This window comes from Danio rerio, chromosome 19, assembly GCF_052040795.2.
Source record: "Danio rerio strain M-AB ecotype USA chromosome 19, GRCz13ab, whole genome shotgun sequence".
Taxonomy (NCBI): Eukaryota; Metazoa; Chordata; class Actinopteri; order Cypriniformes; family Danionidae; genus Danio; species Danio rerio.
The window spans coordinates 13399404-13425254 of record NC_141039.2 but is presented as its reverse complement, the minus strand read 5'-3'; the positions used below and the strand labels follow the sequence as shown (position 1 = coordinate 13425254).

The 25851-nt window shown below is 33.2% G+C and overlaps 1 protein-coding gene across 10 annotated transcripts in view; it reads left to right on the top strand.

Annotated features, from left to right (window-relative positions):
- Positions 1 to 1323: 1323 nt before the first annotated feature.
- ncaldb (neurocalcin delta b) overlaps positions 1324 to 25851 on the top strand; it is a 29051-nt gene continuing 4523 nt past the window's right edge. Inside the window, exons 1-4 of one of the 10 annotated variants that reach the window (XR_015515871.1) lie at positions 1324 to 1490; positions 10139 to 10175; positions 21437 to 21833; positions 24933 to 25406. Coding sequence is in view for 4 of the 10 variants with exons in the window: in XM_087294355.2 (XP_087150481.1) it covers positions 21456 to 21833; positions 24933 to 25038 (484 nt within the window). In the remaining 6 variants the exon portion in view is untranslated. 10 annotated transcript variants of the gene reach the window in all.

Genomic DNA, 25851 nt, shown 5'->3' with positions numbered 1-25851 from the left:
ATATTAATTCAACTGTTTGAAATCAAATTCTCCATTATTCCATATGCTTTGAACGTAATTAAATCATCTGAGCTATGACAGAGCTACCTCTGATTGATAGCATCCTCAGCTATACACACCAGGGCATGTTTGTGTACATTAGAGCTATGGTTATGAAACATAATCTTATGGCGTATTATGTTTCACTGATTTTGAATGCAAATCACGCTGTGGATGTCTGCGTGAGATGCCATCCTCTGTATTTTGCATGTGCGCCGGTGTTTAGTTATCATGCAATTGTGGGTGTAATTTGATTTCCCGTGCAGACCAGCAGATCACTGACTCAGCAAGTAGCCTTAAAAAGAGTCTGTACGTTAAAGCTAATGAGAGAAGGCTTTGACTTCAGTTTAATCTGCTTAAGTAAGGCATGGAATCCAATGTGAGGGACATCTGCTCTTAAGCTAACGCCGCTCACAATGCCATCAATGTGATGATGACAACAAAGTCCTTGCAGAACAAAATGGTTTCTGCGTGAAACATCACTAAAAATGTTTATATTATATCTATACACAAACACAGTTGCGTTAAGTGAGTTTATTGCATTAGGAATATTTCCCAAACTAAAAATAATCCATGCAAAAAAGAAACAAAATAAATTCTATAAAGTAGTTGTCTGTGATTTTGTTTAAATTTAAGACTGTCTTTGAATTGCAGAAATTAAAATGTAAGGATATTTATGAAGTAAGAGTAAAAAAAAACAAGTTAAAGGGATACAATTTTAGTCTAAATTAAATTTATTTTGAAAACAAATGTTTTTTTTAGTTGGTCTCACTTCACATATGTCCCTAACTTTAACAATATCACACTGTAAAGGCCATGTGTAGGGTTTTAACAGTGTTATTGTATATTTACAGATGTTTAATTACATTCTAAAAGCAATGCAAATACTTTTTTTTGCACAAAATTTGCATGCACTGTATAAAACTATTAATTTAACTGTAAGCATATAGTAATCCATATAATATAAATCAAGTTTACAATTTGTAAAGGAAAAAATATCTGCAATGATTACATCAAATTACATTTAAAAAGAAGAAGGCTCTAAAAGTATTATAATATAATAAATATAGTAACTTTTAGTTTTCATCTTTTTTTATTTCTGTAATAAAGTTTTATAGTTAACAGTTGCATTTTTTTTGGCTTGCAAGTGGCAGCAAGAGTCAATGCTGGATTCTTGTTGCCAGAGCAACTGAGTCTCTCATAGGCTTCTCAGGCAGGTCATGTGACCAGCAGCTTTGACGTCACTGTGGGAGGCAGTTTGGTGCTCTGAACTAAGCTGCGAGTGAGTCTTGTGGAGTGTTTCGTTGGAGCTGCTGGTTGCATCAAAGCTTGTTCCTGATACCTGTGGCTGCAAATCAACACCGAGGCAACCAAACGCCTCTTCCCTGTGGAGCTCCCCGGGTTATGGCCATCTAAAATCTCACGGCACAACAACACAACAACCACCTGAGGTGAGTTCTCTTTTATTTTTGTTCATGTTTTGCTGCTTTTCTTGCAGGTGAAGTCTCAGTGGTGTTACATGCACTGATGCGGAGAAGAGGATGTGAAATTGAAAAGAGATTTCTCTGCTAGGCTTGGGTGATTGGAAGGAAGGTGTTGCTTTAAAGCGAACAGGATGCAACAATCTGAACTCTTTCTAAAATCAGTTTTATTCCAAACTTCCATTGAGAATCCGGTAACTGACAGTGTGCTGGACGGTGATCGCCCTGAGTGGATTTCAGATCATTTGGCTTTGGATAAATCCTGGAACATAAGGCTTAGAGAAGGGAACATTGCCTGATTTAAGAAGTGATAACTTGCACTCTTGAAAGTAACAGTTCTTCCTAGACATAATTTGTTCCATGAAGAACTTTAACATCCATTTTTTTTTATTTTTATTAAAATGTCACTTTATGAAGAAATGGTTCACAAACCAAAAATGGTTCTCCTATGGCACAAAAACTACCTTTATTTTTAAGAATGTCTTGCTTGTTCAAACTACGTCTTAAAAAATGCACTGAAATGAAACAATTCTGGAGATTTTCAGGGGAAACTTAATTGTTTTATGGTTAATCTTCTTACATTAGAAACAATAACTTAATGGATTTGTCTTGGCTCAACATAAATGAATTGTGTGCACCCCTGCATTTTTAAAGTGTATATACTGAAGTGTTTGGAATTTCAGAATTAGATATAGCTTAAATAGTGTCTATAAACAACATGTTGGATTGCAATACATAGATTACATTTACATTTAGTAGACTATTTTATCTAAAGTGGTGTACAAATGAGGATAATGGCAGCACTTTGGCTCACCAGAGTATAAATGGCATGAAAAGATTAAGGTTTTTAAATCAGACAAACAGGAAAAACAGTAAAGCAATGACTAGTACTAGTAAGTGATATTGTTGTTAAGTGTTAAATGCAAACTAAATGCATAAAGGAAAGTCCAATCTCTAATAGCCCATGCGATTAATATGAGCTCATGAATTCCATTTTAAAAAGTCAATGCAAGCATTTAATAGTATAAAAACAGCACCACCTTTATACATGCTTTTATACACACTGCACTGCAAAGAAAATGCAGGTTTCCACACACTGAAAAAAATATTTAAAGATGATTCCTTGGATTTTTTAAGTTAAGTGGCTGAAAACAATTAATTTGGGTTAAATTTAAACAAACAAATTAAGTTGAACATATAAATTATGTTTCAACATTTCAACAAATAAATTATTTGCAACAATTTTGGACAATTTTTTTTTTTTAGTGCACAATACATTCAAGTTCTCCCAACACAAATCGATTAAGTTCACTTAACAAATACAAGTGAATTGGACATTAAATAATTAAGTTTTCCCCAAAAAAATCTCAAGAATTGTGTTGTTTCAGCTCATTTTATATAAGTAGTTTGAACAAGAAGGAACATGTATAAGGCCCATTCCTTTACAGTCACATGGATTAATGTGAAAGAGGAAACAAGCCATTTGAAATGACTTAATTCTCTTTAATGAGTAGTTGATTATTAGTGCTGTACAAAAAAAATAATAATAAAAAATAGAGGAATGAGATAAAGTCAGTTAAAGTATCACTGGGAACCAAGGCTAAATGACAGGCATTTTCTCAGAACACTTAACAAAACATCTCAGGTTGCAGGAAGTTGTTGAGAGACTTTTTTTTCTCTTTGCATTGTTGTGGCATGCATGTAGGTTGTTTGATGTAACAGAAAACACACATACCGCTCGGGGAGAAAGGTTTTGGCGCATGTACTGTCTGTCAGAAAAGACGCAAGTGGGCGCTTGGAAATTTGTGACGGCCTGTAGGGATGTGGAAACAGAGACGCTTGGCTTTGTGGGAGAGTTTTGTAAAGCCCCAGAGAGAAAGAGAGCAAGAGAAAGAGAGAGAGAGAGAAGGAAATAAATGCAGAGGGGAGTGTCTGTTTAAAGAGCTTCCTGTCAAGAGCTGCCGACATTCACAGTTGATAGAGAGAGGGAAGAAAAGAGGAAAGAAAGCTGGCGACTACACGAGGTCCAACAGGTGAAATCGAATCACATCATCTACGCGGAGGTAGGGTCACTGGAGGTGAAGGTTTTACTTTGCCATCGTAATCTTTGCTTGTGTTTGGCTTGTAGGGCCATTTTCTTTCAAAAGCTTCTTTGGAACAGTGTTGATAATGAAAACATCAATTCAATTCATAGAGTCTGTGGGTGGCTGACCTGACATCAAAGTGTGCACTCTGAAATAAAGCTTCAAAAAGTGACTGAACCACTTTTGGTTTCTTATCATTTGAAGAACATTTTAAGTTTTAATATTGTATTGTACATCTTTATAAAAAAATCTGACAGACAGCAGACAGACAGATAAATAGACAGATAGAAATTGTCCCTTGCCCCATCTATCTATCTATCTATCTATCTATCTATCTATCTATCTATCTATCTATCTATCTATCTATCTATCTATCTATCTATCTATCTATCTATCTATCTATCTATCTATCTATCTATCTATCTATCTATCTATCTATATATCTATCTATCTATCTATCTATCTATCTATCTATATATCTGTCTGTGTAGATTAATGTAGAATTGCATCCTTAAAAATAAAGTAAAAACTATAATTTATAATCTGTAATTCCAATATTTTTTTATATATCTTAAATATCAAAATTATAGTAATTCTTTCAACAAAGTAAATTTTATGGGTAAAATCAGGTCAAATAGATTTTTAAGGTAACAGTCAGAGTTTAGGCCTATTTAAAAAATTGCTTCAGTTTTTAATATCTGTGTTTTAAATAAAATATTTTGAATAATCACTTTAATATTTTATTGTTTAAAGACATATAAATATTAAACAATCTAGAATGGTCTTTATTTTGACAAGCTGAAAAATGATGTCTGCAAAATTGTTGCAAACAATGAAGGCCCCCTTAGAATTTTTTTTCTTTTTTAAATATTTCCCAAATGACATTTAACACAGAAAGGAAATTTTCACAGCATGTCTGATAATATTTTTTTTTTTCTGGAAAAAGTCTTATTTGTTTTATTTCGGCTAGAATAGAAGCAGTTTTTAATTTTTTCAAAGCCATTTTAAGGTCAAAATTATTAGCCCCTTTAAGCAATTTTTTTCTCCATAATAATTCTGACTTCTGTATATGGGTTGAATTTAAACAAACAAATTAAATTAGGTAACTTTTAACTTAATTTGTTTGTTTAATTTCAGCCCAAATAAATTGTTTACAACCACTTACCACCATTGTTTGCATATAAAGCATCTTATTTAATAACTGATTACCAGAAAGCTAAATGCTTTCAGGGAAAGCATGAATAATAATAGTCTCATCTCTAGAGTATTAATCATAAAGTCTTGTTCCAGTAATTAACACTTGTATGGTTTGATATTGGAATCAGCATGATGACCAATGCAATCTAAGAATAACTTGGTTCATTTGTGCAACTAACAACAGATTGTAGACAGTATATATATAGAGACTGCCTCCATCTTCTCTAAGATTCAGATCATGCTGAAAGCCTTTAGTGTCACTTGTCTAGATCTTGGGAGCTTTTGAGTGAGTGTTTGGATTGACTGTATGTGTTTTTAATGAGGCGGAGGGTTACTGTAATGCTAAACTCCAGCGACAGCAGCCGAGAACAGTAATAATTACATTATATTGAATCGTAGTATTGAGCGATAGTGATTTCGCACTTGAGTTCCTCTACATTCAATTTATGGCCAAAGAGGCTGTAATATAAAAGCATTTCCTGTTTGTTTTCATCATCTGAAGTGTCCCGTCACTTTAGCTCCAATTGACCACGATTTAAAACTGTAAACGGTACAAAAAAATGCTTCCAAAAATAGCAGCTCTGCAAATATTTACACGAAGAGCATGTGCTGGAATTGTCTAGCGATGGCGGTCGGTGTCGTTCTCACAGATATATGGAGGTCAAGCTGGGATAGTTTACCAAAAAAAGTGAACGCTTTTAGATTGATGGCTGGACGTTTACATTTGAACTTGACACAACATGTTTCATGTCAAAAGATGGGGTATTAATGGATTTGCAGTTTCTTCTGACAGGAAATATGGACCTTTAACGACCTTAGCATTGGGTAAAAAATGTCAGCCGAGAGTGTGTGATATTTATAACTACTTTCAAGTGCATTCGCTGAATTTTTCTCATAAGTGAGACGTTCATAAGGTCATTTATTTTAGCTTTCAACTGCTTATACTCACAGAAACATTATTCACGCATACTCTTCTTATTTCACAGTGCTTTAGAACCAATTCCTGAAGGCATCAAGGACCTGATAGACCTGACACTACTATAATCACAGACTTATACATTCATGCAGAATTATTTTATACTGAATGTTTAGTTTCGTTCGTTTACTATTTGGCCAGTCTCACTGTTGCATATGTATCTCCACTGTGATGAATAGTACAACTTACTTATGATTTACACAAAAGCACATTACCAGTGGAATCCAATACACTTGTGTTTTCTTTATCGCCAAGTCCTGGTATAAGATATTTAGTGGGCCTTACATAACACACACACACGAGTCTATATTTATATCCTACTGCTTCAGATTAGCCCTGCAGAACCTTGAGTTAATCCTGCAGGTACAAGGAGAGAGCGAGAGAGATTTGTTAGATAGTTAGCTAAAGAAAATGCAACAATGTTTTCACGTTACAGAAAATAATTTGGTGCATTGGAAGTTTTATGCAGTTAATATGCCTCCAATAAGTGGATTTAAAATGTAATCTCTCTAGAGATCCAATATTAGTATAATTAGCTTCACCAATTAAAGTCTGCATGAAATTAAAGTTTAAAATTTTGATTATTTTGCTGGCATACATTGTCAGTCTTAAGGTTAAAACTGTTTTGGTAATCTTTAATCAAAATCTAACTATTTGCTTCGCTCTTAAATGGCAGCGCTTCTCTAATGATGTCAGTTTGATGATTAAATATGCTTATTTGATGACTAAATGTGCTCAGCCACGCCCCTTTTACCATTAGTTGGCTGTAAGTAAAAGATGACAGGTACATTTAAAAACTCAACCCCTACTCAACAATGTGTTTCAGCTGGAAATACTAAGATTAAAGTCTGCAGCTACCTCCAGTTCATGCAGACTTTAATAATATATACTATATAGCAGGGCCGGAATGGGACTCCTTCTCAGCCCTGGAGTTTCAAGCCTTAGACCAACCCACCTCAGTTCACAACTGACTATAATAAAATAGCATCATTTCCATTCAGTTTCTAATGACACCATCACGTCTTTTTCAAGAAACCAGCTGCTTTAGAACTTTTTTTTCATAAATATGAGAACATTAAATAGCTAAATCTCCAACACTATTCTTTAAAACATCACAATGTCCTTTCCTGCAATATCTGAATATATATTCTGTGCAAAATTCTTTAAAGATATCCAGTCCTTTGTAATGGTGGTCACACAAAAAAATAAAATATGTACACCTACACAAGTAACCCAAACAGTTTTATATGTCTTAACACAAAAAAATGTAAAAGTAAAAATGATAATTTACTCAGGTGAGGTTCCAACTTAGGTCAGCGGCTCTGAAACGCAACGTACTGACCACTGGACCACAATGGCACTGTAAAGTCAGTGCGTTTAGAATAAAAAATAAGTATTGCAATGTTATCTGCAAGACTCTTTTAACCACAGTATTACTTTCTATTGATGGCTTAATCTTTTTCTCCCCTTGATTTCTGATCAAGTTATGTCAGATTCATTAATGTAGTGAATCATCTGATTTTCATTAGGCATGTGTAATATTCATTAATATTAATTATTCAAATTCTTATATATTCGCTAAGGTGCCGCTGTTTGAGGTAGAATGTTACTTCATCATTAACCTGCAGGCTACGAGAAAATAAATAGAAAGAGACGAGCTGCGGCAAATTAATGAATAAAAAGAGTGAGGCTATGGTCAAATAAATAAATGAAAAAAGTGAGACTGCTGAGAGTGCACGCAGCTAGGGACACCAGCCCTCGTGGCCAAAAAATGGACCCGATTAGCCATAGAGATAAAATTGGCTAAATCCCTCCTCTAAAATAATTTCCGAAGGATTTAGTAATTTTATTGAGACATTTTTGTTCATAAGATGAATGTGTCAAACTCTTAAGAAAGGTTAATAACGCCATATGGTTGTTAGAGTTCAAATAGGTTTTGCAATGTTGAAAAAAGGAAGTGTTGGCGAGTCAGTGTATTAATATGTAAGTTAAGCAAGTGCATGTTTTTATGAATGGGTCATTGAAGAGTTTAATTAACCATTTTATTCAAAAAATGCTCACCAATAAAATATACTTTGTTTTGTTGAGAGACTTGTAACTGTTGTGCAGGGCATTTGTTAGATCTTTACAAGTTAAATTATTATAAACGTTTTGTTTATTGATCTGTTGTATGAAATGAGTTTTGCAATTGTGAAAATGATCAAGAAAAACAGCAATTTTATCCATATTCTTGAGACTGTTTTGGCCCTTGTATTGAATTTCATGGGCATTTTTATGTATTGCTGACATTTTTTTGTGATTTGAAGTTAGAAAGTTTTTCTGAATACAAGAGCTTAATTTTGGATCTTAACTTAATTTATCTTGACTTACGATTTTTAGATATCCACAAGAAAAGAAGCACAAACAAACAAAAATTTGCAATGCATGCAATATTGATTTTTTGAAGACATGCCAATATTCAAATATATACTATGACAAGGAACATGTACGATATTGTTCTTAGAGGCACAAAATTATGTAAATTCTTTTTAAATAATATGTAAACTTTAAGATTACCTTTTAAGAAATTTAGAAATTTATTTTATAGCACTAAATTATTAAAGTATTAATAGGTGATTTATTTTCTTACATATACATGTTTTTACATGTTAGTCTGGTCTATGACATGCCTGAGATGTTGTTTAAATGAAGCCTAATAGGTATTTTGTTTGTTAATGCTTTATAAATACATAGGTTAACTAAAATAAACAGAAGATTTACATTTATTAATCTTGGGTGATGTTAATTTCTTAATGTTGAATAACTCAAAGGTTGTAACTGTTTTAATGGGGCTAATAAAGTTCAGTTGTATTTTTATGCCAACAAATGTAGTTGGTTCTCTACTGTTGCTGTTAATGCTTTAACTATTATTATTTATGCATTATTGAAACCTCATTTTGAAGTATACTGTACACGTTATCATCCTTTTATATTTGTCTACTCTCCCAATTTTGTTTATTTTATTATACCTATACATTTTTTTTATTGGTTTAGAGTCCACGATTGTAATACTAATGCAAATGAAAATCTGCTACAGTCACATGACTAGGAGGAAAACTGTACTAAATGGTTTTAAAAGTGCTTAATTTATTCTGGATGTGGCATTTATTCTGTTGTCAGCATAGAACAGATATAAAGTGCAAACAGTGGTAAATGCTGACCAAAACAAAGCCACATAAACCAACAGTCCTGCAAAGGTTGCATGAAGTTTATAGCTATGTGACATCCATAGCTAAACTGAGCATGCTACAGTTTTAGAATGACTGAACTTCTATTTGTTCTTATATACAGAGTTGTGAGAATACAAAGAAAGCTCAGATCAGGCTTAAACTGGAAAAAATAACAATATGGGGAATTTTTAATTTATTTAAATATTGACACTAGTGTAAAGCAGTGTTTTTACAATCGTATTGCAGTCGATTTATATAAACGTCATATATAAAAAAAAAAAATAAATAAATAAAAAAAAAAATATATATATATATATATATATATATATATATATATATTTTTTTTTTTTTTTTTTTTTAATATATGATGTTTATATAAATCGACTATATATATACACATACAGTTAAAGTCAGAATTATTAGCGCGCCTGTTTATTTTTTTCCTCAATTTATGTTTACCGGAGAGAAGATTTTTTTCAACATATTTCTAAACATAAAAGTTTTTATAACTCATTTCTAATAACTGATTTATTTTATCTTTGCCATGATGACAGTAAATAATATTTTACTAGATATTTTTCAAGACACTTCTAAACAGCTTAAAGGGACATTTAAAGGCTTAACTAGATTTATTAGGTTAACTAGGCAGGTTAGGATAATTAGACAAGATCTTGTATAACGATGGTTTGTTTTGTAGATTATCGAGAAAAAATATAGCTTAAAAGGGGCTAATAATTTTGTCCCTAAAATGGTGTTTAAAAAATGAATAACTGCTTTTATTCTAGCCAAAATAACACAAATAAGACTTTCTCCAGAAGAAACAATTTTATCAGACATTCTGTTTAAATTTCTTTGCTCTGTTAAACATAATTTGGAAAACATTTAAAAAAGATATTTCTGACTTCAACTGTATATGCTCTTAGTTTCTTAATACTGTTTTTTGTGAGATGACATTTAAGGGATAGTTCACCCAACAATACTCATCATGTACTCATCCTCCACTTGTCACAAATCTGTTTGAGTTCTTTTTTCTGTTGAACACAAAAGAAGTAACCAACCACTGACTACCATAACATTTGTTTTTCCTTCTATGGAAGTTTATTATTACCAGTTTCTAACATTCTTCAAAATATCTTCTTTTGTGCTCAACAGAAAAAAACAACTCATAAAGGTTTGGATCTACTTGAGGGTGAGTAAATAGGAAATAAATAGTAATTTAGCACTTTAAGCTTTTAGTTTTATGATGAAAGCACTTAACTGTAATTGAGTGGATACATTGATTAACACATAGACATTATATTCAACCAACATATATTAGCATAACTTTCAAATTCTAATGAATTTACTATAGTACACATTATTTAGAGTTGTGTATTTTGGTCATTTTAGTCGTTTGTGTGAAAGTCCTCTACTGCATGCAATATGATATATATATACTAAACATTTTTCTGTTTAACTTTTCTTAGAATGGCTAAACTTGAAGTGCAGTACTAAAAATTAGGGGGATTTTGTTTTTTAAGGTACTTTTTGATATGTTGCCATGGCAACAATGTCCAACAGTGGATCTAACTTAGAAATTTCAAATGTTAAATTTTCCTTATAATTATTAATTTTGTTGTTTTGAATGATTTAATTGGTGTTGCAGTATTAAAAGCTTTATCACAGAACTTATAAATGACACCTTATACATACTTTCCAACAACCGATATTCAAACAGCTTTCATTTATTCCATTCTTTTTTGCTGAATATTATTGAAAACAAGCATAATATTGTGTGATCATGTATACAACATACAGTAGCTATAAATATTTCCTCCAGTAAATATTATAACAAATAAAAAACAAGTCTAATATATCCAGATGCATCAGAATGATGTAGCTACTAGCTAACAATGTATATTATACTATATACTATGTCTGTCCTATCTGCCTCAGATCTAACTTACCTGAACTGTCTCCATCACTGCTCTTATCAAATGTCCAATCTGCATCATTCTCATGGTCACTGAAACCCATCACGTCCTCACATCCATGCGGAGGAAGATCCTTTTCTTTTTTTAAATGACCATATAACATGGTGGTCCTCACTAATACACTCTTCCTTGTATTTATTTTAAAAGTATTGCCTTTAAAATGTGATTTAAGCCATCATGCAAGTGCCATTAACATACAAATAATCAACAATACATTACTAGCATTCATGTTGTTATTGTTACAACTTAAAAGATCACAGCTGACCTTGCTAGCTATAGCTAACCTATTGCATCATTGCACATTTCACTATTGCACAGTGTTGCCATTTGGCAACACACACATTTAATTGATTTACAGAAAACTAATTTGATCAAACCAAAACATTCTGAATTGTGTATATGTCATTATGACTATATAGAGTTATGGCTTGAGTTGATCCTTTGTTTTTATTGATGTTTTTATTTGCATTCAGCAGCTACTTACACTAAACTCCAGTCTGTCAGAAATTGCGCCACATAAAACACTGCACGTCATGTGACTTACCCAAAGCACATCATTGGCTAAACTAAGGTCTTCCCTTTCCAACAAAAAAAAAGTTCAATGTTGGTCTAAAAGAGACAGTGGCAGGGAAATGAACATAAATATCATGTCAACACCCTGTGGTAGAGGGTAAATATAGTGGGTTAAGAGGTTAGAATCTAAGTTTCTCCTTTAGTGTTTCCTTTAAATAAATTACATAGCACCTTGAAATCAACAAAATTCACAAGATTGTTGTTTGTATTTTGAAAGCAAAGCAACAGTAAATGGCATAAACATTGCCTCAAATACTGCAGGGACTATAAAATCTAGACCCTTTGGGTATAATTGTGCACTTTTAAAAAGCCATTGTGTCATTATTTCTGAATCCGCTTGAAGTTCTTTTGTGTTTCCCTCCTCTCTTTATGATTTTAGCAGATACACATTGACCCTTTTGCTGTATATGTGAAGGAACTTTCCACAATATGTCACTAGATGAGCCCATGATAACTCATACGAGAAAATACTGTTCTTTCTTACGCTGTAAACAACGCCAAATGTTTCTTTTGGTGACCAAAAAGGAAACGTTAAGAGCATTTGAAGAGTTTTTGAAGCCCCCTCACGTACATTTTCCACAGTCATGCTTGAGTTTCAGTGCTGGTGGTTTTGATTCGGCCTGTGTGGTTTTGAAGGGTTGATGGTAACAGAGGAGAGCGATCGATTGTCACATGATGCACACCATCCTGTTTCATTATTTGTTCGTCTGCTGATACGAGAGTTTATTTCTGGCTTTGACAGCCCATGCTTTTCAAGACTTGTCAACAGAGTCATTAGTTGATAAATTGGCTGTTGTGGGCTGATGCAAGACGAAAGACGAGAGTGAAAATGGGTGGGTTAAAAATTCAGCACTGTTTATATGGAGATGTCGATTTGATTTCAGCTTGCAAACGTTTTCGATGCTGTCTTTCTCTTTCTTATATAACCTGGATAGCAGTAAAGCTGGTAAAAGACATGCTTTGAGATTGGCTTCAGATAACAGAAGTTAAGAATGAAAGGTTTTGAAAAAGTATAGAGAGATGGATTTTGGTACATTTTGGAAATTCAAATTTGGTTAGTTAGCAAAGGTATCGTATTATCTAATTTTACTATTTATCTAACAAGTTTGTTGCATCTAATATTTAAGTTTAGGGTAATTTTAGTTTATTTATTTGTTCATTTTTAAACATTTTTGTTCATATTTATCCTTCGTTTTAATTTTTGTATTGATATTTTAGTATTTTACCACTTGAATATAAGCTTATTTGCTAAAGTAATGGTTATATAATGCTAATTTGCATGTATTTGTCATTAAATGTTTCTAATTTTTCTTTTTTGTTGACTGCTAGATAAATTTATCTATATAACTGTCCCGTGTCATTATGGATAAATAAATATATACAACATTGACAAAATTAATGTGATCGCTTTTAAATATTATTTCACTTTAATTTATTTTTATTTGTTTTAATAAATGAAAGTCACTTGGCTTCCAAGGCATCAATAGTTTGAATATTTCATGTAAAATGTCATTTTTATTTTATTTCAGTATTATTTTTAATTAAAACAGTGTAAACAATTGTTCCTAGTTATGATACTTTTTGAAAATGAGTTTAAATCATATTTATTTTTCTGTATTTTTCTGCTATTAATATCACCAACTTTTGTCACTTTTTAATCACTTTTTAATCCTCATCTTGGACTTACAGTAATGAGCTTCTTTATATTATATTACTTAGCATTTGTTCTCTTCCAGCATGGCTAATCATAGCTGCTGAAAACAGCTTGTTTGGTGTTTAGTGTCACCTGTCCTGGGCTCACTGAGGGGACGTCAGCATCTCTTGTCCACCTGCAGTCGCCTGTGCTCTGCTGTTATATAACCATGACGTCTTTAAGAGTCTTAGAGTTAATTTGAGACAGAGATCTTTGAGCTCTTGACCCTAGAAATAGAGTCCAAGAACATCGCTGATCCCCAACCCAGCGGCTCTGCTTTATTATTACGAGCTAAGCTCAGGTCCTCAAGAACATGGCCTGTCTTGAGGACAGATCACAAGTGATGTCATTGACCACCCAAAAGTCTGTTAACAGACACAAACAAACCCCTGACATACGCATTGCATGGCCTTTTCTTTATTAAAGGACCAGTATGTCATTTTCACCACTAGAAGGCGCATATTCATCACAAACAAAGGTGAAGTTTGATGATGCAGTGACTCATGGAATCATGAAAGTCGTGGTCTTCAGAAATTATGTTAATGGTTGAGCTAATGTATTCAAGACATGGTTTGAAGTGTGGCTAAAAGTGAAGACACTGTATTACTAGTTAAAATCAATTACTTCTTTGGATATGAACATTCTTCAAAACATTTGGGATAATGTAAAAGTCCATAAGACAGCAAAATATATAACACTGTTTAGTGGTTTCTGGATATTTTAATGAAAATAAAAGTACATATTATGTATTTTGTAAGATTGGCTTGTTATTTTCAAACATAATCATTTTCACTTCTTAATCTGGCCTTTAACATGCAGGATATTTACTGCTTTATACATCCACTACATCTGTTCATGTAAAACATCTATTCATCTTAGGTGATGGTCAGTTTTTAGTTCAATAATTCAATAACTTATTGATATCAAAAGTAACTAATAGTCTAATAAAGTCGAACGCTAATTGCATAAAATACATATGTTAGCTTAAAACTGAATATTTAAGCAAACATTAACATCATAGCTGATGTCAAATGTCAACAAACATCCTGCTCTTGATGTTATTTAATGCACTAACTAGCGTTTACTATCAAGAGCTTATTTGAAAGGTTTATTTTGTAATATCTGAATCCTTTTGCAATTTGAACACACTCCTGCATATTAGCATCAGTAACTATTTAAGGTTTTCTTTACACGTTCCGTGTACTTACTGTAACACTTTAAGGTCACGTAGTTACACATATCCCATGCACTTACTATAGTAATTACAATGTATTATGCATACAGTAGGTACATGATTACAACCAACCCTAAACAACCCACATTCTAACCTCAACCGTATAGTAAGTACTAGTAGTTAATTAATTTTACTCAGTAGTTAATTGAATAGTTACACTGTAACTAGTTACATTTTAAAGGGCACTTATTTTAGTCTCCAGAATGTGTCTATAAAGTTTCAGCTCAAAATACATATCAGATTTATTATATAATGTAGAATTGGTATATTTTAGTGTCTGAGGACTATTGTTTTATACCTAAATGAGCTGGTTCTTCCCGCCCGCTGTTCTGACGTGCGTGTCTGTTTCTCATGCGTTATGTCAGATAAACAGCAGTCAGTGATAGAGACAGACACGGATGAAGCTGAAATAAGGTCTAGAGTTAATCTGATGTATTTGTTGTGGAATTTATTCAAACCTTTCTGAAATTATGAGTTTCACACAAATACTCTTTGCAGCACACACACACACACACACACACACACACACACACACACATACATGCAAACTGCCCCAGTGCATGCTGAAGGTCCATGTTTGATGAAGCCAACAGAACAACATTGTCTGTGAATAACAGAGATGAAATCTTGTAGTCCCCGAACCGGACCCCTTCCAGCCCAAGGCTGCGCCTTGAAATTCTGTCCATAAAAGTGACTGCCCCTTGTCACGTTTTAAACTTATGAAATTAATTATTAAGGTGCAGCTAAAACCAGAGAGTGGTGACATGTTTTAATTCCTGTTTCTTTGCAAAAAAAAAAAAAGTTCTGTGGACATAAGTATTCATTTTATTATAGAAACATGGCACCTGTCAATTAATTCAGTGGGCTGTGAATCCGCACGCCTCCAGGACATTGCAGTGGATCTCAAAATCACTGGGATTTGTATCCTATTTTAACGTCAGTACATTTTAAATAAAGAGTCTTGTGGTGTTTATGTCACTCCAATATGACAGTGGACACGCTATACCTGCACAGTTCTGTCCAAACAGCTTACAAAAGTTGATCATAGGTGCTCCTTAAAATAAACTGTAACCAAGTAAAGTGTTGCCGCAGCTTCATATTGTTTGATTGAACTGTTGCCACCGTTGAATTGTGGTGCATTTATAATACAAAAATGACTAATTCCGGCACAGCTGGTTCGTGCTTGATGGAAAGAGCGATCAGACTGTCTGTTATCATGACGACCGCTGGAACGTAACACAAATGCTGCTTATCCCTTAAACAATTAAACTCTAATGATGGATCACGATGCTTTTATCCGTGTGCTCACTCCATCTTTCCAAACAGACACTAAACTCTGCCATGGACAAAAGGGCCTGCTGTGCTTTTTTTTGGTCCCCCATGAGGAAAATGGGGTCCCACTTTATTTTGATGGTTCGCTTGTTGAATTTAAGTTACATTGCAAACTAATTCTCATTGGATTGTAAGTAGACTGTTAGGTTGGGGTTAGGGTTACTGTAAGTTGACAGTCTACAGAAGGCAGTCTACTAATACTCTAATGGACCATCAAAATAAAGTGCTCCCGAAAATGGTTTATAAGTCATTGAGAATGAAGTATTTCGTGTTCTTTGAGGGTTGAGTTCAGGGGTAATGTTGGGGGAAAAGAACAGAATATACAGTGTGTACAGTATCAAGATCATTATGTCTGTGGGACTTCCCCATAAAACTTGAAAGCCCAAAATGTCTGTGTGCGTCAGTGAGTGCGAGGAAGCAGCATTGGGTTTTGTGTGACATTTGGATGGTGAACACAGAAGGCAGTTTGTTTTAGTGAAGACATTACAACTGGTACAGCATTTGAAGAAGGTTAAATAGTTGAATACTGTATGTAAACTTTGACAACACAACATAATAAAGTATCTGTGGGTCTTTTTGTTCACATAATTTATTTTCAGTTTGACTTTGTTAAAGATAATTACACATTTAAAGGTTTGGGGTAAGATTTATGTACTTTTTGGGGGGGGGGGGGGTCTTTTGCTTACCAAGGGTGCATTTGTTTTTTTTTAAATAAAGTTAAGTTTGAATCATTTAAAATAAGTTTCCATTAACAAATATTTTGAAATCTATCTATCTATCTATCTATCTATCTATCTATCTATCTATCTATCTATCTATCTATCTATCTATCTATCTATCTATCTATCTATCTATCTATCTATCTATCTATCTATCTATCTATCTATCTATCTATCTATCTATCTGTCTGTCTATCTGTCTGTCTGTCTGTCTGTCTGTCTGTCTGTCTGTCCATCCATCTAGATAAATGTAGAATCGCATCTTTAAAAATAAAGCATCCATCCATTGATCAATCCATCCATCCATCCATCTATTTTATTTATATTGTGATATTAGTATTGTTCTAGCACTTTAGCACAACTTGACTCTTTTTGTTGTTGTTGTTAGATGCTCTGTCAACATTATTTATGTTTATGTAAATAATAATATTTTTGTTAACGTAATACGTCTTTAATGAATAAAATTGAAAAAATCATACTAATCTACAACTTTTGAACCGATTTATATATTTATTAAGTAATGCGTTAAGGGTGCATTTAGGGTGGGTTTATACAACACCAAGAAACCATTTTAAATCTAACAACAGACATTTTTTAATGTGACCAAAAAAGACATTTCGGAGGCATCAAATATCAAACATTTAAAATTGAGTCGAAAATGTTGACTACAGAAGAACTAATTAGTGAAAATAAATACCATGTTGCACGTTCAGACTATAGAAATGCAAGAAGAATTTCTTTGTTATTTTTTTTAAATCCCTAGCATGCAAAATAAAATAGTTTTAGTCATTTTTGTGGATACAAGTGAATGGGGATCATTTGACAACATTGTCGTCTGTATGCAAAACATGCTACAACAAAAAAAAAAATCTGTTTTTAGTACAACACTGTGTGAACATTCTGCAATTCACCAAAAGCCAAGTGTTAAAACTGACTTGCGTAATATCTATTTATTTCTATGTAGATAATGTTTCCACATTTGTGACAGACAGTTTCTCACAAGCTATTGAGAGAATCAGATGTGGAACGGCTAGCATAAAAGTCAGCTATTTTTCATATTTTTATGTTCATCTGTTCCTCTTTTTTTGTATTATTTCAATACGAGCAAAATAAACACACTAAATATAGCGTCTGGCTGGACGGTCGGTCACATGCGCTACGTGAGGAGCAGTGAAAGGCAAACTGATGGACTGCTTCCTGTTTACAAAAGGAGGTTCAGTTTCTCCATCTCTTAATCTCCACAATGTTATTTTGTTTTATCCCCATCACTCTCCATCCATTCTCATCTCAGCAGACACGGATGAGAATAAAGACTCGTTACGCATGCCATTTCCATTCCTGACATAAATATAATAACAAATAAAATAGAAAGAAAGTAAAATATTTAATAAAAATTGTTGAACAATTTTAAAGGCAGGCATTTTTATCAAAATTAACTTTTTATTTGTTCATTTGTTGAAATCATTTTTATCAGCTACTACTTGCTGTGTTAAAATAAAGAATTGTTGGTAATTTTGTAGAATTACCCTAATATTTGGTGTCGGGATCAAGTGTGTATGGAGGCACATGGGTTTTTTTTATGAGAGATTTGCATCAGGAAGTAATTTTGGTGCAGCTGCACACACACACTGCAGCAGGTGAGAGTATCACTGCGGTCTACCAGTGGAAAGTTCAGTTGACAGATGGGAAAAGGAAGAGAAATTTTAGAAACGTGGCAGATATGTGTGCTTTGCATAGATAGTATATCCACAGTCAGGGTTCAAGCCACTTTTCCTTTCTTTTTTTATTCTGTCACTGTTTATTGTAGTCCCCAAGAGGCTTGACTGAGAATCTTTGTCTCCTAAAACAAAATCTATAGGAGGAACAGACACCAGTGAGAGAACCGTTAATATACTCTACGCTATATTTAGGCTTAAGATTTATCTATTCAAATATAACATACTTTTTCTGTCCATTTGGCTGCACAGTTTTAACATTGTGAATATTTTCAATCATATATAAACGGAACAGGTTTGCACTCAAAAATCCCTATTTTGATACAGTATAATTGATGAAAAAAGATAAATCAGTTGCTTACTATCAGCTTTACCAAATGGTTGACCATATTTTGACTGTTTTAAATAATGACTGTTTAAGTCATTTAATAAAATGAATGAATGTTTTAAATAATGGTTTACACAGCATTGTTGGTTTACAAAAAAAATAAATAAATAAAACAAATAATAATCCTGTTGCACTACTACACTTGAATTAGGTTTTATTGTAAAAAAAAACAAAAAAGGAAAACATGTTAAATGAGAACCATAAAATATTTCAGATGTCCTTAAAAAAACAAAAATGATTTAGTATTCAAAAATGTTTTATTTTGATTAAGTCTTTAAATAAAACATTTCTATATTTTCAGATTTTTCATAGTATCTGTATTAATTCTGGAACTTTTTTTTTCATTTTGTAAAGGTTGATATTTTAGAAATTATGGGATGTGTTGAAAAAAAAATGTATTGTGTGTGTTAACTAGTGACATGAGTTAAGAAATGCAATCAAAAAACTTTTTTTTGCAGGGGCAGTTAAAGGGATAAAATGTTTCAAAATTGTTTCAATACGGTTATCGGTTATTGATCTTTAATTTAAACAATATTTGATGATAAATCCAAAAATTTGGTTGTGTTTATCAATGTTATCTTCACAAAAGAAGATGACTTGAAACTACCAGAAACTCTGCTGCGTCAGTAATATGACTGAATGCAACCACTCTGTCCCACTCATCTAATTATCGAACAGTGCAGTGTAGGGGATTAAAACAAAAGTTAAAAATCGGTTAGTTTATAGTTTTGTCTTGTGTGTTTTTTTCCATTAACTATAATGCACATTAGATAAGCGGACTGAGTGCTCGCATTCAAAGTTTTAAGTCACATTACTAACACAGAGGAAATGTTAAATTTCTGTTTGTGTAACGCTCTAGATTTTTCGCCCTTATTTTTGTTGACAAAATTACAGTGAAGTTTATAACACATTTACTATTTATTTTCAATGCATACATTTGATTTACAAATAAGCATCCCATTATTGGTCAAAATGGTTCCATCCAAATGGATGGAAATTGCATATGATATTCCATATCATATATTGCATATTAATGTATAAATCCTAAATGTAGGCCTTGTGTGTACTATAGAACTGGAAAATGTGTCTGGTTAGATATTTATAAAATTAATTCAGTTAAGATTTAAAATGATCCACAACTAAATGTAGGGTCCTTGCAACAAGGAGAACTGAACCAGGGATCCGTTCTTCATATGTGTACAACTCAATTAGCTGGATTTGGTTATTAACGATTTCACATGATCCAGGATCGTTTCGTTCTTCAAAACTAATCTGAGAGTTGTTGTCATAGCAACGGTTCTGGTAGCTCTAACCTGCTTGGGAGCAGGTTCATTTCATATAAACAGGATTAGATTGGGTCAGTTCAGCAAAAATAATACTGAAAGTATGTACCAAATGCTGATAATTTCTTACAGTGGTTATATACACTTAGGAAAATAGTAAATATATCTATTTTTAACTATATATATATATATATATATATATATATATATATATATATATATATATATATATATATATATATATATATATATATATATACAAAGTTAAAAAAATATATATTAATAAAACGTATGCAATCTGCACTCCGAAATAAAAGTACAAAGACTGCCACCTGGTGGTTCATAGAGAAAATTTATTGATCTTATATTGTCTTTTTAGATACAAACGCATACATGCATGATATATGCACATGTTTTGACCGCTAATATGCCAGTGATTGACACCTTTACTGAAATCAAAATGTTTTTTGATGCAAAATTAATTTATACAGTTATTCCTTACGCTGATTCAAAAAAATTGAGTAGGATACATGATGAATACTCTTGAAACATGAAAGTGTAAAGCCTACAGCTCGCAACAAACGTGTGAAGTTATTGTGTGTCATATTTTACAAACCGTTTACTGCTAATTTTCTGCAAGTTTGCTCACATGGATAATTCAATATAAATCAGATGATGTCATTACGCTGCTGTGCCATCAGCCAATCGTTGCATTGCTGATCATGATTTCGAGGATCGATAGATCTGTTCTTCACAACACACGCATTGATCTCAGATCAGTCCATCCAGACATTTTAATCTGATTCGCGAACTTGTTTGAAGAACCAAATTAGCCAAAGATCAGTTATCAGGAATAAAAGATCCAGGATCTGTCTTAGAGCAATTAAGTGAGGTACGAAGAACGGACCCCAGAAATGTGAACACACTCTGAATTTAAGTCCATTAAGATAAAAAAAAATTTCAATCCTGTTTTTCATTTTGCATTAAAAAAATAAAATTCTAAACTAAACTAAATTCATATTTGGAACACTAAAGTAAATATACAAGGTTGAAAAGAGAAACTGCACGATATATTGTGTCAGTATCGATATTGCAATGTAATCATTTACTATAGTCACATCGCAGGATATGCAATGTTGAAATTGTACCGTCTGTAACTTTAATAACAATTCATTTTATTGATTTTATACGCAATAAAGACTATGCAGTATTATTTTGCATTTGATTATTCAAATACTGTACAATGAACAATAAAACTTTTTATTTACTTTTTATTTTTATTAGTGTATTTTTCTTAATTGTATTCATCTATGCTCGTAGATGATTTATTACAATTTATCAAATCTAAAATGATCAATTCTTTCCAAACAGAGATATTCAAGTCATCTGGTGAAATTGCATTCATATCATAATATTTAATCACAGGATAACAAAATATCGTATTTTACAGATATCGTGAATTCCTAATGTAAAATGTATTTAATTAATTTCTTAATATGAACCATTTAACTCTTTATTTTTTTCTCTCCTTCACTTCTAGCTGAATCCAGAGCATCGACATGGGAAAACAAAACAGCAAGCTCCGTCCCGAGGTGATCCAGGATCTGCTGGACAACACAGATTTCACAGAGCATGAGATCTTGGAGTGGTATAAGGGTTTTCTGCGGGACTGTCCCAGCGGGGCGCTCAGCATGGACGAGTTCAAGAAGATCTACGGCAACTTCTTCCCCTATGGAGACGCATCAAAGTTCGCAGAGCATGTCTTCCGGACCTTCGACGCCAATGGAGATGGGACAATAGATTTCAGAGAGTTCATCATTGCGCTGAGTGTAACATCACGTGGCCGCTTGGATCAGAAGCTTAAATGGGCCTTCAGCATGTACGATCTAGACGGCAACGGATACATCAGCAAGGCGGAGATGCTGGAGATTGTGCAGGTGTGTGTTTGAGTGTGGTTCTCTTTAGTCTGGGTTTAAACAGTACAGTGCCGATGTCTCCTGACAACGTCAACGGTTTTGGTCTTGTTTGTCAGTACAATTTATACAAACAAGCTTTTTATTTTCAGTCAGCCAGCCCAGTTGCTTTGGGTAAACTGCCATGCCATTACAAAATTATATTTAAGATCTGATTTCTTTCATTCTATAAGATTTAAAGTGGGTCTCAGACCGGACAAGAAGAACTGCTTCAAATTCAAAATAAATAGAAATGTATTTTACCACAGTATTTTCAATGGAGTTTCTGCTGCTCCTGATGGCACTTGCGTCTACACTGTCTTGCATCTTGTTTTACGCTTGAACAACTTAATGAATGCTTAAGTCTATTTAACTGATTGTATATTAATTACATTACAACATCGATGCTCTAAAAGGAACCTTATGAAATTGAGCATGTTAGCTGTGCATATAGCCCATAATGAATGCTTAAGTCTATTTAACTGACTGTATATTAATTACATTACAACATCGATGCTCTAAAAGGAACCTTATGAAATTGAGCATATTAGCTGTGCATATAGCCCATTAGTGAGTTAATGAAAGAAAAAAATACATTGTTCGATTATAAATTAGCACTTAGCACTTCTATGGGATTATAAATTTATTTAGAAATATTTTGTAATCAATGGAATTTGTTATTCTGATTCTAATAATTTCAAATTAGTTGTCAAAAAAAAACTTTTTTTTACTTTAAAAAATGTCACATTTGATTCAACATTTTTTGTCTTTCTTTGTAATTTAATTTAATTTAATTAATTTTTTTCTTTTTATCTGATTTTGTATTAATACCTAATGTTAGGTATTTGTACTGGAAAACTAGATAAACTTCCTTCATAACAAAGTAGCTTTTGCAATGTTTGCCTTCTGCGATTTAATCATTGTGCACCTTTAGCATTCTTATCTGTGTGTGCTTGAACAGCATAGATGCAATAAAAACAAAAGGTTTTATTATTTGCATTTTTTTTTTTTTTTTTTTGCTTGACAACATTGTCAAAGCAATTTAAAAAAATCATTAATATGCGTGCCAGACCAGTAGTTGGCAATATCTGTCCGACCTCGCAAGTTATTGTTGCTTTGGTCGTCAAACACTCAAGAATGTTTTAGGCTGAACAAGTAATGCACATGTGCATGACGATCACCTTTTACACCAAAGCGTATTTGAATAGTTGACAGAAATTTTTCCTTCATTTTCATTCGGTTTAATCACTTATTTATCAGGGGTCACTACAGTGGAATGAACCTCCAACTATTTCAGCATATGTTTTACAGAGCGCATGCCCTTCCAGCCGTAACCCAGTACTGGGAAACACCCATGCACTCTCATTCACACACACACACACACACTCTTGCACTGCAGCCAATTTCATTCATTCATTTATTTTCTTTTTGGCTTAGTCCCTTTATTAATCAGGGGAATCAACCGCCAACTTATCCAGTTTTACAGTATGCAGCAGATGCCCTTCCAGCTGCAACCCATCACTGGGAAACACCCATACACTCTCATTTAAACACATACTCAACGGCCAATTTAATTTGTCCAATAGCGTATGTCTTTTGACTGTAGGGGAAACCGAAGCACCCGGAGGAAACCCAGAGGGAGAACATGCAAACACCATACAGAAATGCCAACTGGCTAAACTGGGACTAAACCAGCAACCTTCTTGCTAACCACTAAGCCACCTTGCCGCTGTAATTTACATAAATAGAATATCATTTTCATTCATTCATTTTCTTGTCGGCTTAGTCCATTTATTAATCCGGGGTCGCCACAGCGGAATGAACTGCCAACTTATCCAGCACAATTTACACAGCGGATGCCCTTCCAGCTGCAACCCACCACTGGGAAACAATATCATTTTGGAAACCATAATTTACACAAAATAATGGGTTAAAGCACATATCCTATTTATATTAGAAAATCCTATTTATTTGTTTATTTCTGTAAACACAGCGGAGTTTTGATTGTAGCCATTTCCACAATGAAATTTGGCTGGTCTAAAATCCATCTCTCTGACTGGTTCAACATTATACACAGAAAATCCTTGATTCCTGGTTAAGACAGATACTATATTGTTATTTTTTTGTACGTTTGAAGAATATACCTGTCTAAATGCACTAATGGTCAATTGTCAAGGCTCATTTATGTCGCATGCTAACTGAAGTAGCTCCTATATTATGAGAAGTATACAAAAAACACAAAAAAATAACGTTAAACTATATTAAATAATTCAGTTTTGTTCATAAAATAACATAGAAAATCAGTAATATCAGACAGCCTCTGAGCAACTGTATTTTTTGGCTTGTGCCTTATTTGTTTTTATTACTTAAAAAAAAGGTTTCTTCATATAGCATCGGTAAAAACAAGAAAAATCCTTGTCTCTTGTTCAAAAGCACTTTCCACTTAGGCTTGTTAGTTCGCTCAATTAGACAGAATTGAGTGCAGCAGGCAATTATTTCTGCTCATGTTTAGGTAAATTTTATGCCGTTGTAGCAATTGGTGACATGCGTCAACTTCCTAAGTGCACTCTCTGAGTCTGACGCCTGAGTGTGAGCAAATAGCTGTAATTTCCTTTTCAATTCATGCGGTTTTCAGAGAAAAGCCGTCGCTATGGTAACTTAGAAACAGTTCTGAAGTGACTGCTCTAATGCCAAATCAAACCCAGAGTCCTCTAATCTTCTCTAACAAGATTTACTTTGAACTGTACAGCATAGGTGCACTTCCAACCCAAAAGCTAGCTAATTCTGAAAGCATACGTAGCATGTTTTTCTAATTGATAAGATATTCCCAGAATGCAAAGCAGTGGGCTCAGATTCCTAAAGATAACATTTTGCATATGAAGGAATATGTTGATTTTCATAAATGTAGATATTCTTTTTTGAGTACTCTGTAGTTAACTTAGCAATGTGTTAGTGCCATGCTAACTCTACTATAGGACATATTGTTCTGTGAAAGTGAAAAATTTCTCTTGTTGCACAACATCATGTTTTCGTAGGGTAAGAACTCACACTTAAGTGTGATCTTTTTTATCTCGTCTTCCTCAGGCCATCTACAAGATGGTATCTTCTGTGATGAAAATGCCAGAGGACGAGTCCACACCTGAGAAGCGCACAGACAAGATCTTCCGTCAGATGGACACAAATCGTGATGGTGAGCTTTTTATTCTCTTGCAAAAAAAAAAAGACCTCATTTTTCTGAATGTTTACTTTCTAAGTTCAAAGATATATTAAAAACATACTTGCAGTTATAATATGTTTTTAAAAGAATTGTTTACTTTAAAGGATTGGTCCAAACAGTTTTTTCTCGTTTAACACAGAAGACGATATTTTAAAGGATGTTTGGTAAACCGGTTGTCATTGACATCCATAGTAATTTTCCACTACTATAAAAACTAATAGCTAGTGGTTTCCAACATTTTTCAAAAATATCAGGAGAAAGCAACTCATAAAGTTTTAAAACAACTTAAGGGTGTTTCAGTCATAATTTTTAGTGAACTAGCCTATAAACTCTAAAAAAAAGCCTATGAACACATTATATTCACAATTTTTTCCATTTTATTGATTTAACCGTTATTTATATAAACCATTTATACATATTAAAAGATTGGTGACAGAAATATAAATAAGAAGGTTATTAAAGATTTCTAAACAAACAATACAAATGCGACGGTTAAAGTTGGCATGAATTGGAAATTAAGGCTGCGTCCAAAATCGACTACTACTCAGTAGGTACTGTATTTGAATTTAAACGTACTACTCAGCCGTTCAATCTATACAGTATGAATGGAATTCGGACGTACTACATCCACCATTTTGTCATGGTCACATGACCTACTTGCGTCAGTTGCGTCACTTTACTCCCATTCATGAATTCGCTCATGGGGCATCATGGGATAGCGCAACATGCTTGGGATGCGCACTCCAGAATCTTGCTGGAAGTAGTAAGTCATCCGGGTACTTCTCG